This window comes from Chamaea fasciata, unplaced genomic scaffold (assembly GCF_029207755.1).
Source record: "Chamaea fasciata isolate MVZ Bird 193981 ecotype frontalis unplaced genomic scaffold, bChaFas1.0.hap1 SCAF_91, whole genome shotgun sequence".
NCBI classification, from domain to species: Eukaryota; Metazoa; Chordata; class Aves; order Passeriformes; family Sylviidae; genus Chamaea; species Chamaea fasciata.
The window spans coordinates 1-17452 of record NW_027094176.1 but is presented as its reverse complement, the minus strand read 5'-3'; the positions used below and the strand labels follow the sequence as shown (position 1 = coordinate 17452).

At 57.8% G+C, this 17452-nt stretch overlaps 1 protein-coding gene across 1 annotated transcript; it reads right to left on the bottom strand.

The window, feature by feature from the left end:
- Window positions 1-2805: 2805 nt before the first annotated feature.
- MCM7 (minichromosome maintenance complex component 7) lies at window positions 2806-17286 on the bottom strand. Its single transcript, XM_066207989.1, is given in 16 exon segments — window positions 2806-3057; window positions 3059-3110; window positions 3781-3890; window positions 5448-5616; window positions 5791-5874; window positions 6303-6696; window positions 7526-7609; window positions 8544-8675; window positions 8946-9066; window positions 9962-10111; window positions 10717-10854; window positions 12474-12654; window positions 14980-15104; window positions 15329-15493; window positions 16980-17059; window positions 17206-17286. Coding segments are annotated over 16 exon segments (2169 nt in total). The 5' UTR covers window positions 17237-17286; the 3' UTR covers window positions 2806-2904.
- Between the last annotated feature and the right edge of the window lie 166 nt (window positions 17287-17452).

Genomic DNA, 17452 nt, shown 5'->3' with positions numbered 1-17452 from the left:
TTTATTGAGATTTTGGTTGGGTTTGTTTTTTTTTTTCCCCCCATTAATTTCTGTGTTGTTTTTTTTTTTTTTCCCCCCCCTGAATTTTAGGATATTTTTTCCCAATTTTAGGAGACTTTTCCTGAGTTTTAGGGGATTTTTCCTCAATTCCAGGAAATTTTCCCAATTTGGGGGGATTTTTTTCCTAATTTTTTTAAAATAAGTTTTGGGGGGGTTTTAATGAGTTTTTGCATTTGATTTTGTATGTTTACTTTCTTTCATAAATTTCAGGGGCATTTTCCCCAAATTTCAGGGGTTTTTCCTGGAGTTTGGGGTTCTTTTTTGGGTGAGGAGGAATTTGGGGATTTTGGGGGGGACTTTTGGGCTTCTGGGAGGTTTTGGGGGGAATTTGGGGTTTTTGGAGGGAATTTGAGGTTTTGGGGGGGGTTTGATGAGGCTTTTAGGTTCTTTGGGGAGAATTCAGGGATTTTTGTTGGGGCGGCTGGGGGTTTTGGGGGGAAATTTGGGGTTTTCTGGGTGGGATTTTGGGGTTTTTTTGGGTCCCCGACCCACCTGCGGACCCGGCTGACCCCGAATTGGGGTTTTTTCCCCACAAATTTCCAGGGGAGGTGCCGTTTAACCACGAGATCCTGCGGGAGGCCTGTGCCCTGTGCCACTGCCTGCCCGTGCTCAGCACCGACAAGTTCAAGACGGATTTCTACGATGTGAGGACGCCCCAAAATTGCCCCAAAATCACCCCAAAATCCCCCCAAAATCCACCCCAAAATCCCCCCAAAACCCACCCCAAAGTCACTCCAAAATCCATCCCAAAAGTCCCCCAATGCACCCGAAAATCACCCGAAAACCAGCCCCAAAACCGGCTCAAAGTCACCCAAAAATGGCCCCAGAAGTGGCCCAGATTCACCCAAAAAATGACTCAAATCCACCCAAAAATTGGCCCCAAAAACCGGCCAAAATCTACCCAAAAAAGGCCCCAAATCTGTCCCAAAAGTGGCCCAGATTCACCCCAAAAAATGACTCAAATCCACCCAAAAACTGGCCCCAAAAATGGCCCAAATCCACCCAAAAAACGGCCACAATCTACCCAAAAACCGGCCAAAATCTACCAAAAAATGGCCCAAGATCAGCCCCAAAAAATGGCCCAAAAATCGGCCCCAAAAATGGCCCAAAATCAGCCCAAAAAATGGCCCAAAAATCGGCCCCAAAAATGACCAAAATCAGCCCAAAAAATGGCCCAAAATCAGCCCCAAAAATGGCCCAAAAATCGGCCCCAGAAATGACCAAAATCAGCCCAAAAAATGGCCCAAATCCACCCAAAAAATGGCCCAAAATCCACCAAAAAAAGGCCCAAAAATCGGCCCCAAAAATGACCAAAATCAGCCCAAAAAATGGCCCAAAATCAGCCCCAAAAATGGCCCAAAAATCGGCCCCAGAAATGACCAAAATCAGCCCAAAAAATGGCCCAAATCCACCCAAAAAATGGCCCAAAATCCACCAAAAAAAGGCCCAAAAATCGGCCCCAAAAATGACCAAAATCAGCCCAAAAAATGGCCCAAAATCAGCCCAAAAATGACCAAAATCAGCCCAAAAAATGGCCCAAAATCAGCCCAGAAATGACCAAATTCACTCAAAAAATGGCCCAAAATCAGCCCCAAAAATGACCAGAATCCACCCAAACCGGCCCAACGGGGCCCAACACGCGCCCGGGATTCCCGGCAGAGTTTCGCCTTCGGCGGTTTCGGCTCCGTCAAGTTCCGAAGCGAAATTTGGAGTTTCGGGCCGATTGTTTCCGGAGCTCCGGGAACTCGGGGAGCCCAAAGTTGGGGCTTGGGGGCGAGTTTGTCCCCAAAAAGGCGATTTCCGATGGAATTGGGGGTCTGTCCTGGTGGGAGAAAAAGGAGATTTCTGGCGGAAAACGCGGATTTTAAGGACAATTCGGGGCTTGTTTTTTTGGGGGGGAAAGGGAATAAAAAGGGAGTTCTGGGAGGAGGAAGAACCAAACCCAAAAAACCCCCCAAAAAACCCCAAACGGATCAAATTCAAATCGTTTTATTGAATAAAAAATCCTCTTGTTGCTACGAACAAAAAAAGCCGAGAGAAACAAGCCGGGGGAACGCGGGGCTCCCACTTGGATTTTCGGGGGCCCGGCTGCGGTTTTTTGGGGTTTCGGGGGGAAATTTTCGGCGCTTTTGCCGCTCCTCCCGACTTGCGGGGCCTTTTCCCTGGAATCCTGGGCTTCCCTCTCGCCAAGGTGACGCAGGTGAGCTCGGGGCTCACCTCAAACCCCCAAAATCGGGGACTTCGGAGCCTTTTTTTTTTTTAATCCTGGGATTTTCCAAGGTTTCTGGAGATTTCCCCGAGAACTTTGGGGATCCCCTCAATCCAAGGTGAGCTCTGGCATCACCCGCGGCACTTCCAGTCCCGCCCAAACCGGAATTTGTTATTCCTCTCTGGCGGAACGCTTTGCCGCGGGCGGGGGCGGGGACTTTTCCCGTTTTTCAGGGGATTTTTCCCGTTTTTGGCCGGATTTTTCCCGTTTTTGGCCGGATTTTTCCCGGTTTTGGCCGCATTTTTCCCATTTTTGCCAGGACTTTTCCCGTTTTTGGCCGGATTTTTCCCGTTTTTCAGGGGATTTTTCCCGTTTTTGGCCGGATTTTTCCCTCTTTCGCCAGCATTTTTCCCATTTTCTTCAGGATTATTCCCTTTTCTCAAGGTTTGGCTATTTATTTTTCTTCCCCTTTGTCCGATTTTTCCCGTTTCCAGCGGCGTTTCTGCCGTTTCTTCGGCACCGTTTCTCCCAACCTTCCCGCGGGGTTTTCCCACTTTTCCGGCGATTTCCCCCATTTTTTTTTTTTGTTTTTTGGGTTTCGGGCGGGATTTCCCCATTCCCGTTGGGCCGCCCCCTCAGACGAAGGTGACCGTGCTCCTGCTGGGGTTCACCTGCAGCACGTTGAGCGCCTGGTACTCGTCCAGGGCGGCGCTCACCTGGGCGGGGGTGAAGCCCCGAGCCCCCAGCACCTGCAGGGCCTGGGGGAGGGGCACCGAGCGCCCCCCCCGGCCCCCCCAGCTCCCGCAGCACCCCGAAAATGGCCTCGGAGGGGCGGGGACACCTGCGGGGGGACAGGGCGGAGAGAAAGCCCTGAAAATCCCCCGAGAGTTCCCAAAAAAACCCCCGAGAAATTCCCCAAAAGGATCCCGGAGAAATCCCACCCCAAAGATCCCGGAGAATTCCCAAAAAAATCCCTGAAAAATCTCCCCCCAGAAGATCCCGGAGAATTCCCGAAACATCCCCGAGAAATTCCCCAAAAAATCCCCGAGAAATTCCCCAAAAAGATCCCCGAGAAATTCCCCAAAAAAATCCCTGAGAAATCCCCCCCAAAAGATCCCGGAGAATTCCCAAAAAAATCCCTGAAAATCTCCCCCCAGAAGATCCCTGAGAATTCCCAAAAAATCCCCGAGAAATTCCCCAAAAAATCCCTGAGAAATTCCCCCCCAAAGATCCCGGAGAATTCCCAAAAGATCCCAAAGAAATTCCCAAAAGATCCCTGAAATCCCCAAGATCAAGGTCCCCCCCACCGAGCTACTCCCAGGTCCCCAAATCCCCCCAAATCCCAATTTCCCCCAAAATCCCAAATTCCCAAATTCCCCCCAAATCCCAAATTCCCAAATTCCCCCCAAAATCCCAATTCCCCCCCGAATCCCTTCAAGGTCCCAACACTCCCAACGCCCCAAAGGATCCGGCAATTCCCGATTTTCCGGCCGCGCTTCCCGTTTTCCCACCTCTGGCCGGGGTCGGGATCGCCCCGCAGGGAATCCCGGGCGGCCTCGAGCAGCCTCAGCGCCTCGCTGACGTCGTCCTTCTCCACCGCGGCCCCCAGGCGCAGCCGGGCCTGGAGAGCACCCAAAAAAGCCCCAAATCCACCCGAAATCCAGCCGAAATCCAGCCGAAATCCACCCCAAATCCAGCCGAAATCCACCCGAAATCCAGCCCAAATCCACCCGAAATCCAGCCCAAATCCAGCCGAAATCCAGCCGAAATCCAGCCCAAATCCAGCCCAAATCCAGCCCAAATCCACCCGAAATCCAGCCCAAATCCAGCCGAAATCCAGCCCAAATCCAGCCGAAATCCAGCCGAAATCCAGCCCCGGATCCCGCAGGGAACGGGGCCCGGGCGGTAAAAGAGGAAAAAACCCCAAAAGAATCGACCCAAAACCGAGGAAAACGGGCCCAAAGTGGGAGCGGGCGGGACTTGAGTCGGGCCGGGGCGGATTCGGCCCAGCGGGGTCCTGGCAGGTGCGTAAGGACGGCAGCCCCGGCGAAGCCCCGGGACAGCGGGGACACCAGAGGGGACACTGGGGGGCACTGGTCTGTACTGGGCCGTACTGGTCCGTACTGGGAGGGTCACCGGACACTGACCAGAGCGGTGGCCAGGCGCAGGACGGCCAGCAGGGTCCTGGCAGAGGTGTAACAACCCCTGAGCCATTGGGATACCGGGGTCACTGATGGTCACTGATGGTCAGTGATGGTCACTGATGGTCACTGGGGGTCACTAATGGTCACTGGTCTGTACTGGGCCATACTGGGAGGGTCACCGGACACTGACCAGAGCGGTGGCCAGGCGCAGGACGGCCAGCAGGGTCCTGGCAGAGGTGTAACAACCCCTGAACCATTGGGATACCGGGGTCACTGATGGTCACTGATGGTCAGTGATGGTCACTGGGGGTCACTAATGGTCACTGGTCCGTACTGGGCCATACTGGGAGGGTCACCGGACACTGACCAGAGCGGTGGCCAGGCGCAGGATGGCCAGCAGGGTCCTGGCAGAGGTGTAACAACCCCGAGCCATTGGGATACTGGGGTCACTGATGGTCACTGATGGTCACTGGGGGTCACTGGGGGTCACTGGTCCGTACTGGGCCATACTGGGAGGGTCACCGGACACTGACCAGAGCGGTGGCCAGGCGCAGGATGGTCAGCAGGGTCCTGGCAGAGGTGTAACAACCCCTGAACCATTGGGATACCGGGGTCACTGATGGTCAGTGATGGTCAGTGATGGTCACTGGGGGTCACTAATGGTCACTGGTCCGTACTGGGCCATACTGGGAGGGTCACCGGACACTGACCAGAGCGGTGGCCAGGCGCAGGATGGTCAGCAGGGTCCTGGCAGAGGTGTAACAACCCCTGAGCCATTGGGATACCGGGGTCACTGATGGTCAGTGATGGTCAGTGATGGTCACTGGGGGTCACTAATGGTCACTGGTCCGTACTGGTCTGTACTGGGAGGGTCACCGGACACTGACCAGAGCGGTGGCCAGGCGCAGGATGGCCAGCAGGGTCCTGGCAGAGGTGTAACAACCCCTGAGCCATTGGGATACCGGGGTCACTGATGGTCAGTGATGGTCACTGGGGGTCACTGGTCTGTACTGGGAGGGTCACCGGACACTGACCAGAGCGGTGGCCAGGCGCAGGATGGCCAGCAGGGTCCTGGCAGAGGTGTAGACGCCGTCCTTGGCCTCCCGCGCCTCCCGGCGCAGCTCCACGTAGGCGGCCGTGATGAACTCGGCCAGGGCGGGCGGCAGCAGCGGCTGCCGGCGCCGGCAGGTGGCGATGTAACGCCTGGTTTGGGGTGAAAAAACGCGGATTTGGGAAAGGTGGGAACTGTGGGGGGAAGAGAGGGAAATCTGGGGGGAAAACGGGAAAACTTGGGGGAAAAACGGGGAAATTTGGGGAAAAACCCCCGGGAATTTGGGGCGGGAAAGGTGAATTTTGGGTCAGTTTTCTCCCACCAACCTCATGAGTTTCATGTCCAGGGGCTGGAAGTTGCTGGGCGGCTCCCGGCAGTGCTGGTGCACGTAGGTGATGTGCTGGGCCAGCCTGGAAATGGGGCAAAGAACGGGGATTTAGGGAAAACCCGGAATTTGGGAGGAAGACGGGGGACTTGGGGGGATTTGGGGTTCTTCACAACCCAACTCAAGATTGTTCCATTGGCTCCAAACCCAACCCAAGCCAACTCAACCCAACCACACCCAACCCAACCCAACTCAACCCAATCCAACTCAATCCAATCCAACCCAACCCAACCCAACTCAACTCAACCCAACCCAACCAAACCCAACTCAACCCAACCCAACTCAACGAAACTCAACCCAACCCAACTCAACCCAACCCAACTCAACCCAACCCGACCCAACTCAACCCAAAGACTCTCCCACTGCTCCCACGACTCTTCCATCGGCTCCCAACCCAACCCAACGCCCCCTGCACAGCTCCCGCCCCCCCCGCCCCGGCGCCGCCCCGCCCACCGGAGGTCCTTGTCCCTCTGGGGCCGGTCCTGCAGCAGCCAGAGCAGGTCGAAGCGGGACAGCAGCGCCGCCGGCAGCTGCAGGTTGTGCTCCAGGCTGCGCCGGGGGTCGAAGCGGCCCAGGGCCGGGTTGGCGGCGGCCAGGACGGCGCAGCGGGCGTTGAGGGTGGCCATGACGCCGGCCTTGGCCACGGCCACGCTCTGCTGCTCCAGGGCCTCGTGCACGGCCACGCGGTCCGAGTCCAGCATCTTGTCGAACTCGTCGATGCAGCAAACGCCGCGGTCGGCCAGGACCAGCGCCCCGCCCTCCAGCACCAGCTCCCCGCTGTGGGGGTCGCGCAGCACGGCCGCCGTCAGCCCCACGCCCGACGAGCCCCGGCCCGTCGTGTACTGGCCTGGAGAGAAGGTACGGGGAAGAGGGCGGGAAGGACGGGGAGAGACGGCGGAAAGGACGGCGGAAAGATCAGGAACGGAGGGGAAGAATGAGGGGGGAGGTTGGGAGGAATGAGGGGGAAAAACGGGGGAAAAAATGGGGAAAGAATGGGGAAAAAAGGATAAAAAATGGGGAAAAATGGGGGGAAGGATGGGGGAAACGACGGGGGAAACGGGGATAAAATCAGGAACAGAGGGGAAGAATGAGGGAGGAGGTTGGGAGGAAGAGGGGGAAAAATGGGGGAAAAAATGGGGAAAGAATGGGGAAAAAATGGGGAAAAAATGGGGAAAAAGGGATAAAATCAGGAAGAAAGGGGGAAGAATGAGGGGGGAAGTTGGGAGGAATGAGGGGGAAAAATGGGGGAGGTAACGGGAGGAGATGGGAAAAAAATGAGGGGAAAATGGGAAAGAATGGGGAAAAAGGATAAAAAATGGGAAAAAATGGGGAAAAGAACAGGGAAAAAAGGTGAAAAGATGGGGAAAAAATGGGGAAAAATGGGGGAAAGAACAGGGAAAAAAGGTGAAAAAATGGGGAAAAATGGGGAGAAAAGGGGAAAAGTGGGAGAAAGAACAGGGAAAAAAGGTTAAAAAATGGCAAAAAAATGGGGGAAAATGGGAGGAAGAATGGGGACAAACAGGTAAAAAATGAGGGAAAATAATGGGAAGAAAATGGGGGAAAAATGGGGGAAAATGGGAGGGAAAAGGGGAAAAAATGGGGAAAAACGGGGGGAAAATGGGGGATAAAAAGGAGGAGGAGGAGGAGGAGGAGGAGGAGGAAGGCCCGGCACTCACTGCGAGGCGCCAGGCGGTCGATGTAGGAGAGCAGCTGGGACTTGGCCACTCCTGGGTCCCCCATCAGGCAGATGTTGATGTTCCCTGGGGGAGAAAGAAAAAAACAAAACCAGATTTAGGGCGGGAAATGAGGGGAAAAAAAAAGGGATTTTGGGATTTGGGGTCACTGTCCTGGGGGCAGAGCCGATCCCAGGGGAAAAATCAGGGAAAAAAAAGGGGAGAAGGGGAGAAAAAGCAAGGGAAAACGCGAGGAAAAAGGAAGGGAAAAGGGGGAGGGGAGAAAGGAAGGGAAAGCAAAAGGGAAAAGGCGGGAGGAAAGGAGGAAAAGAAGGAAAAAGGTGAAAAGAGAGGGAAAAGGTGGGAAAGAGCGAGGAAAACTGGAGGAAGAACGGGGGAAATGAGAGGAAAAAAGGGGGAAAAACGAGAGAAAAAGGAGAGAAGGAACGGGACCAACTCTGTCTGCAGCCCCGCTCCCCACTGGGATTTTTCCGGGGTTTTTCCGGGATTTTTCCAGGGTTTTTCCGGGATTTTTGGCCTCACCCCGGATGCGCATCCCGCGGGGGCTGCGCTCCACGCCCCCCACCAGCAGCAGGGCAAGAGCCAGGAAAAGCGAGGAAAAAACAAACCAGGAAAAAAAATGGGGAGAAAAAGAGCAAGAGGTGAAAAGAAGAGAAACGGGTAAAAGGTGGGAAAGAAAAGGGAAAAAAAATCAGGAAAACGAAGAGGAAAAGAGTGAAGATTACGGGGGAAAAACGGGGAAAATAAGGGAAAGAGGAGAAAAAGAAATCGGGGGAAAAGGAGAAAAAAAATAAGCCAGAGAGGCGGAAAAGGAGAGGGAAAAAACCAGGATGAAAGCGGGGAGGAGGGGAAAAATAAACAGCAGAAAAATGGGGAAAACGGGAGAGAAAAGAAGAGGAAAAGCTGACAGCTCCGGCTCGTTTCCCCCCACTTCCCACTGGGATTTTTCCGGGATTTTTCCGGGGTTTTCCCGGGGTTTTCCCGGGATTTTCGGGCTCACCCCGGATGCGCATCCCGCGGGGGCTGCGCTCCACGCCCCCCACCAGCAGCAGCAGCAGCGACTTCTTCACGTCCTCGTGGCCGAAGATCTCGGGGGCGATGGAGGCCGCCAGCTTCCCGTAGAAATCCTCCTCTGGAACGGCGCGGATTCCTGGAATTCGCGGGACCGGCCGAATGAGGGGCAACCACCACCCCGGAGCCCCAGAATCGGCCGGAGCCGCCCCAGAATTCCCCAAATCCCCCTTTTCCCCCCGCCCCGTCCCCTGAAAATCCTTTTTTTGGGTTTTTTTTTTTTTCCTAAATCCCCCTCCTCCCTCCAAATCCCTGTTTTTTCCCCCAAATCCACCTTTTTCCCCCCCCCCCCCCCAAATTCCAGGTTTTTCCCACCTGCCCCGAATCTCACCCGTTCCCGTGATCTGCTGCAGCTCCTCGGGGCTCAGCTCGGCTGCCTCACCCTCCTCCTCCTCACTCTTGTTCACCTTGGCCAGGTGATGCCCCTCCAGGAAGGTCTCGGAGAGCAGCCCCTGGGGTTTGGGGGAAAAACGGGGATTTTGGGGAAAAAACAAAAAAACCGGGAATTTTGGGGAAAAAAAACCCCCAAAAAATGGGGATTTGGGGGAAAAAAACCCAAAAAACCGGGAATTTTGGGGGAAAAAACCCCAAAAAATGGGGATTTGGGGGAAAAAAAAACCAAAAATCCGGAATTTTGGGGAAAAAAAAACCCCAAAAAACGGGGATTTGGGGGAAAAAAACCCCCCAAAAACCGGGGATTTTGGGGAAAAAAAAAAACCCCAAAAAACGGGAATTTTGGGGGAAAAAAAAAAACCAAAAAAATGGGAATTTTGGGGGAAAAAAACCCCAAAAATCCGGGAATTTTGGGGAAAAAAAAAACCCCAAAAAACGGGGATTTTGGGGAAAAAAACCCCAAAAATCCGGGAATTCTGGGGGGAATTTTTTTCCCCTCAGGTGCACGTCTTGGTCCCCAGGTGTGCCCAGGTGAGGTTTTGGGATGTCAGCCGTGTTTTGAGTGTGCCCAGGTGAGTTTCTGGGTCCCCCAGGTGTGTTTTGGGGGTCCCCAGGTGTGTTTTGGGTGTCCCCAGGTGTATTTTGGCTGTCCCCAGGTGTATTTTGGCTGTCCCCAGGTGTATTTTGGGGGTCCCCAGGTGTATTTTGGGTGTCCCCAGGTGTATTTTGGGTGTCCCCAGGTGTGTTTTGGCTGTCCCCAGGTGTATTTTTTGCCCCCCGGGTGTGTCAGGGTCTCACCTGTGTCACCTGCCTGAAGCCAGCCCTCAGCAGGGGCAGGAAGGGCAGCTCTGGCTGGGTTTAGGGTGTTCCCAGGTGAGGTTTTCGGGGTCCCAGGTGTGTTTTTTTCCCCTCAGGTGTGTATTTTGGGTGTCCCCAGGTGTGTCAGGGTCTCACCTGTGTCACCTGTCTGAAGCCAGCCCTCAGCAGGGGCAGGAAGGTGCCCGTCACCCTGACGTGATCCCCGGGCTGGGCCTGGCGCGTGTTGGCCCCGCTCAGGTGCAGCGACAGCGAGCGAGGCAGGTGACCCACGGGCACCTGGTCTGACTGCGGGGACAGGTGAGGGGACAGGTGAGGGGACAGGTGAGGGGACAGGTGAGGGATGGACAGGTGAGGGGACAGGTGAGGGGACAGGGGAGGGGACAGGGGAGGGGACAGGTGAGGGATGGACAGGTGAGGGGACAGGGGAGGGGACAGGTGAGGGGACAGGTGAGGGATGGACAGGTGAGGGGACAGGGGAGGGGACAGGTGAGGGGACAGGTGAGGGGACAGGTGAGGGGACAGGTGAGGGGACAGGTGAGGGGACAGGTGAGGACAAGAAGGTCCATTCTGGGGCCTCGGAGCCGACTCTGGGACACCTCGGGCCGCCTTCGGGGTCGTCTCAGGACACCCGACACCGGCCCGCGTTCGGTTTCGGGGAAGGTTTGGAGGATTCCGGAGTTTCCCGAGGGAATTCTGGGATTCCCCCGCCCCCTTCCCTTCATCCGCCGCCCCACAATTCCCAGGATTTGGGGGATTTGGAGCCAACTTCGACGCCCCCCGGGGGGTCTGTTTCGGGGGAGGTTTTTGAGGGGATTTTTGTCTCCTGGGGGGATTTTGGGGTGTCCTGTCAGGAATTCCGGGATCCCCCTCCCCTCCCCCTCCTCGCTCACGTGCTCCTGGATCCGCAGTTCCTGGAATTTGGTGAATTTGGAGCCGCGGCTCTGCAGGTAGAGCCGCCCCCCCGAGCGGTTGGTTTGGCACTCCCGGCTCGGGCACAGCAGCAGCGGCGTGAAAGTCGGGCTCTCAATCTGGGGGGAAAGAAAAACCCAAAAACTCGGAGGATCTCCCTAAAAATCCCACCTGGAGCCCAAAAATCCCACCTGGAGCCCAAAAATCCCACCTGGAGGCCAAAAAATCCAACCTGGAGCCCAAAAAGTCCCACCTGGAGCCCAAAAATCCCACCTGGAGCCCAAAAAATCCACCTGGAGCCCAAAAATCCCACCTGGAGCCCAAAAATCCCACCTGGAGGCCAAAAATTCTGCCTGAATCCCAAAAATCCCACCTGGAGGCCAAAAATCCCACCTGGAGCCCAAAAAATTGGACCTGAATCCCAAAAATCCCACCTGGAGCCCAAAAAATTGGACCTGGAGCCCAAAAATTCTGCCTGAACCCCCAAAAATTCCACCTGAACCCCAAAAAATTCCACCTGAACCCCAAAAATGCACCTGAATCCCAAAAAATCCCACCTGGAGCCCAAAAATTCCCCCCAAGATCCCAAAATTTCCCCCCCGAGCCCCCCTGGGAACAGGCGGGAAAATGGAGACCTTGGATCGGTGAGGGGAAAGATCAGAGAACCTCCCCGAAAATCCACCGGAAATCCCCCCGGAACGCCCCAAAAATTCCCTCCCAGTCCCTCCCAGTACAGCCCAGTCCCTCCCAGTACCAGCTGGTACATCTCAGCTCCACATTGGTCACAGGTGTAGGTGGCACTGAGACCCCAAAATTGTCCCCAAACCCCCTAAAACTGGCCCCAAAACCCCCCAAAACCCCCTCAAACCCATTCCCAGTCCCTCCCAGTATAGCCCAGTACCGGCTGGTAGGTCTCGGCCCCGCACTGGTCACAGGTGTAGGTGGCACTGAGACCCCAAAACTGCCCCCAGACCCCCCAAAACTGCCCCAAATCCCCCCAAACCCATTCCCAGTCCCTCCCAGTATAGCCCAGTCCCTCCCAGTATATCCCAGTACCGGCTGGTAGGTCTCGGCCCCGCACTGGTCGCAGGTGTAGGTGGCACTGAGACCCCAAAATTGTCCCCAGACCCCCCAAAACTGTCCCCAGACCCCCCAAACTGCCCCAAATCCCCCCAAACTGCCCCAAATTCCCCCAAATCCCCTCAAACCCATTCCCAGTCCCTCCCAGTATAGCCCAGTACCGGCTGGTAGGTCTCGGCCCCGCACTGGTCGCAGGTGTAGGTGGCACTGAGACCCCAAAACTGCCCCCAGACCCCCCAAAACTGCCCCAAATCCCCCCAAACCCATTCCCAGTCCCTCCCAGTATATCCCAGTACCGGCTGGTAGGTCTCGGCCCCGCACTGGTCGCAGGTGTAGGTGGCACTGAGACCCCAAAATTGTCCCCAGACCCCCCAAAACTGCCCCAAATCCCCCCCAAACTGCCCCAAATTCCCCCAAACCCCCTCAAACCCATTCCCAGTCCCTCCCAGTCCCTCCCAGTATAGCCCAGTACCGGCTGGTAGGTCTCGGCCCCGCACTGGTCGCAGGTGTAGGTGGCACTGAGACCCCAAAATTGTCCCCAGACCCCCCAAAACTGCCCCAAATCCCCCCCAAACTGCCCCAAATTCCCCCAAATCCCCTCAAACCCATTCCCAGTCCCTCCCAGTATAGCCCAGTCCCTCCCAGTATAGCCCAGTACCGGCTGGTAGGTCTCGGCCCCGCACTGGTCGCAGGTGTAGGTGGCCACCCGGAGCAGCGGCCGCACCTCGCTGGCCCTGGTGACGATTCCCTGCACGGTGACCAGGGCGCCGATGCTGCCGGCGCGCAGCTCCCGCGGGGACAGCGCCTTGGAGCAGGACGGGGCGCGGAAATACAGCTCGCTGCGGGGAGGAGACGGGGATTGGGGGGAGAACGGGAGAGGAACGGGGATTGGGGGGAGAAAACGGGGATTGGGGGGGAGGAACAGGGATTGGGGGGGAGAAAACGGGGATTGGGGGGGAGAAAACGGGGAAAAAACGGGGATTGGGGGGAGGAACGGGAGAGGAACGGGGATTGGGGGGAGAAAACGGGGATTGGGGGGGAGGAACAGGGATTGGGGGGGAGAAAACGGGGATTGGGGGGGAGAAAACGGGGAAAAAAACGGGGATTGGGGGGAGGAACGGGAGAGGAACGGGGATTGGGGGGGAGAAAACGGGGATTGGGGGGAGAAAACGGGGAAAAAACGGGGATTGGGGGGAACGGGAGAGGAACGGGGATTGGGGGGAGAAAACGGGGATTGGGGGGAGGAACGGGGAAAAAATGGGGGTTTGGGGGGGAGGAACGGGGATTGGGGGGAGGAACGGGGAAAAAACAGGGATTGGGGGGAGGAACGGGAGAGGAACGGGGATTGGGGGGGAGAAAACGGGGATTGGGGGGGAGGAACAGGGATTGGGGGGGAGAAAACGGGGATTGGGGGGAGGAACGGGGAAAAAACGGGGATTGGGGGGAGGAACGGGGATTGTGAGAGAGAAAACGGGGAAAAAACGGGGATTGGGGGGGAGATCGGGAGAGGAACGGGGATTGGGGGGGAGAAAACGGGGAAAAAACGGGGATTGGGGGGAGAACGGGAGAGGAACGGGGATTGGGGGGGAGAAAACGGGGAATTGGGGGGGAGGAACGGGGAAAAAACAGGGATTGGGGGGAGGAACGGGGAAAAAACGGGGATTGGGGGGAGAAACGGGAGAGGAACGGGGATTGGGGGGAGGAACGGGGAAAAAACAGGGATTGGGGGGGAGGAACGGGGAAAAAACAGGGATTGGGGGAGGAACGGGGATTGTGAGAGAGAAAACGGGGAAAAAACGGGGATTGGGGGGGAGGAACGGGGAAAAAACGGGGATTGGGGGGGAGGAACGGGGATTGTGAGAGAGAAAACGGGGAAAAAACGGGGATTGGGGGGAGAAACGGGAGAGGAACGGGAATTGGGGGGAGGAACGGGGAAAAAACGGGGATTGGGGGAGGAACGGGGATTGGGGGGGAGAAAACGGGGAAAAAACGGGGATTGGGGGGAGATCGGGAGAGGAACGGGGATTGGGGGGGAGAAAACGGGGAAAAAACGGGGATTGGGAGGAGAACGGGAGAGGAACGGGGATTGGGGGGGAGAAAACGGGGATTGGGGGGGAGGAACGGGAAAAAACAGGGATTGGGGGAGGAACGGGGAAAAAACGGGATTGGGGGGAGGGAAACGGGAGGAGGAACGGGGATTGGGGGGAGGAACGGGGAAAAAACAGGGATTGGGGGGAGGAACGGGGATTGTGAGAGAGAAAACGGGGAAAAAACGGGGATTGGGGGGGAGGAACGGGGGAAAAAACGGGGATTGGGGGGGAGGAACGGGGATTGTGAGAGAGAAAACGGGGAAAAAACGGGGATTGGGGGGAGAAACGGGAGAGGAACGGGAATTGGGGGGAGGAACGGGGAAAAAACGGGGATTGGGGGGAGGAACGGGGAAAAAACGGGGATTGGGGGGAGAAACGGGGAAAAAACGGGGATTGGGGGGGAGGAACGGGGATTGGGGGGGAGAAAACGGGGAAAAAACGGGGATTGGGGGGGAGGAACGGGGAAAAAACAGGGATTGGGGGGAGGAACGGGGAAAAAACGGGGATTGGGGGGAGGAACGGGGATTGTGAGAGAGAAAACAGGGAAAAAACAGGGATTGGGGGGGAGGAACGGGGAAAAAACGGGGATTGGGGGGGAGGAACGGGAATTGGGGGGAGAAACGGGGATTGGGGGGGAGAAAACAGGGATTGGAGGGGAGAAAACAGGGAAAAAACGGGGGTTTGGGGGGAGAAACGGGAGAGGAATGGGAATTGGGGGGGAGGAACGGGGAAAAAACGGGGATTGGGGGGGAGAAACGGGAATTGTGGGGGAGGAAAACGGAAAAAATGGGAGTTTGGGGGGAGAAATGGGAGAGAAATGGGAATTGTGGGAGAGCAATGGGAATTGTGAGAGAAAAAAAGGGAATTCTTTGGGGGAAAAATGGGAATTTTGGGGGGAGAACGGGAGCTTTTGGGGGGGAAAAACATGGGGATTGTGGGGGGCAAAATGGGAGCGGGGGGAATTGGGGATGAAACGTGGGAGCGAACGAGAGAAAGCGGGGAAGGAGGAAAACCCCGATGGGGGGCACGAGGGAGAGGGGGATTGGGGCGGCGGTCGGGGGTTCTGGGACTCACAAACGCCGCAGCAGCTCCGGGGGGAACTGGTTTTGGGCGCTCCTGGGGGCTCCCCCCGCCCGGCCCCGCTGCTCCAGCAGCAGCCGATGCTCCAGGTAAACGTCCAGGGGGTCCCGAGGGGCGGCCTGAGGGGAGACGGAAATCGGGGAGGGGGCTCCGAGACCGCTCAGCCAAAACTGCCCCCAAAGCCATCCCCACAACGCCCCCGAGACCCTCGAAACGCCTCGGGAGCTCCTTAAGACCCTCCGAGATCCCCCCCAAAGTCCCTTGAAGAACCCCTCCCCAGCCCAAAGACCCCCTAAAACCCTCCCGAAACACCGCCCCCAAACCGGGCGGGGGGCTCGCCGACCTCAGCGGAGCCGTGGAGGGGCAGCAGCTCGTGCACGGCGTCCGAGAACACGCGGGTGTAACGCCGGGCGTTGTCCGCCACGGCCTCGGCCAGCTCGGGGTCATCCTCGGCCACGTCGTCCAGGGCCACCCACAGGGCCACCTGCTCCCGCCGGGCCAGCGCCGTCTGGGCGGGAAATGGGGGTGGGGGGGTTTGGGGGGTTTGGGGGGATTTGGGGGGTTTGGGAGGGGGTTTGGGAGGGATTTGGGGGGGTTTAGGGGGGTTTGGGAGGGATTTGGGGGGGTTTGGGGAGAACAGGAGGGGGTTTGGGGGGAATTTGGGGGGGTTTAGGGGGGTTTAAGGGGAACGGGAAAGGGTTTGGGGGGGTTTGGGGGGATTTGGGGGGTTTGGGGGAGTTTGGGGGGGATTTGGGGGAGTTTAGGGAGAATGGGAGGGGGTTTGGGGTGGTTTGGGGGGGATTTGGGGGGATTTGGGGGGGTTTGAGGAGAACGGGACGGGGTTTGGGGGGGCAGGAGAGGGTTTGGGGGGGATTTGGGGGGACGGGAGGGGGTTTGGGGGGATTTGGGGGAGTTTGGGGGGGATTTGGGGGGGTTTGGGGGGGTTTAAGGGGAACGGGAAAGGGTTTGGGGGGTATGGGGTGGGTTTGGGGAGGTTTGGGGAGAACGGGAGGGGGTTTGGGGGGATTTGGGGGGGTTTAGGGAGAACGGGACAGGGTTTGGGGGGTTTGGGGGGATTTGGGGGGGCGGGAGGGGGTTTGGGGGGGATTTGGGGGGGTTTAAGGGGAACGGGAAAGGGTTTGGGGGGGATTTGAGGAAGTTTAGGGGAGTTAAAGGGGATGTTTTGGGGGGAATTTGGGGGGGCGGGAGGGGGTTCGGGGCAGGATTTGGGGGGTGGGAGGGGGTTTGGGGGGTTCGGGGCAGGATTTGGGGGGGCGGGAGGGGGTTTGGGGGGTTCGGGGCAGGATTTGGGGGGGCGGGAGGGGGTTTGGGGGGTTCGGGGCAGGATTTGGGGGGCTGGGAGGGGGTTTGGGGGGTTCGGGGCAGGATTTGGGGGGTGGGAGGGGGTTTGGGGGGTTCGGGGCAGGATTTGGGGGGGTTTGGGGGGTTCGGGGCAGGATTTGGGGGGCTGGGAGGGGGTTTGGGGGGTTCGGGGCAGGATTTGGGGGGCTGGGAGGGGGTTTGGGGGGTTCGGGGCAGGATTTGGGGGGTGGGAGGGGGTTTGGGGGGTTCGGGGCAGGATTTGGGGGGTGGGAGGGGGTTTGGGGGGTTCGGGGCAGGATTTGGGGAGGTGGGAGGGGGTTTGGGGGGTTCGGGGCAGGATTTGGGGGGCTGGGAGGGGGTTTGGGGGGTTCGGGGCAGGATTTGGGGGGGCGGGAGGCGATTTGGGGGGTTCGGGGCAGGATTTGGGGGGCGGGAGGGGGTTTGGGGGGTTCGGGGCAGGATTTGGGGGGCTGGGAGGGGGTTTGGGGGGTTCGGGGCAGGATTTGGGGGGGCGGGAGGCGATTTGGGGGGTTCGGGGCAGGATTTGGGGGGCGGGAGGGGGTCTGGGAAGGTGGGAGGGCCTTCGAAGGGATCTGAGGGTTCGGGGTGGAATCTGAGGGAATTTGGGGGGATTTGAGGAGATTTCAGGTGGATTCGGGGGCGGCTCTCACCAGCTGCTCCCGGTACGGGAATTCCTTGCGGCCGTCGGCTCCATCCCGGTAAAACTCCTGAAAAAATCGCTTCGCCTTCTCTGAGGGGAAAACAGAGAGCGAGCAGCGGGGATCAGAAACGGGAGAAAGGGTCTCGATATCGGGGGGAGTGTCACGATAATCAGGAGGGGGATGTCTCGATAACGGGTCAGTAACGGAGTCGCGATGCCCCTCGCTCGCCCCAAACCTTTCTCGCTGTCGTAGTCGCGCGGGGCCATGTCGGGGCCGCTGCTGTCGCGATTCCCTGTCGCGGTTTTCCCGCCACCGCCTTCCCCTCACGGCGAGTGGCGCGAAAAGCGACACCACGTGACGGCCGAGAGCCAATCAAAACGCAGGAACCACCCTGCGCGTGAAGACAGCGCCGGCCAATCACAACAGAGGACGCGCGGAGGCGGCGACACAGCAGCCAATAGGAAGAGCAGAGGAGGCCACGT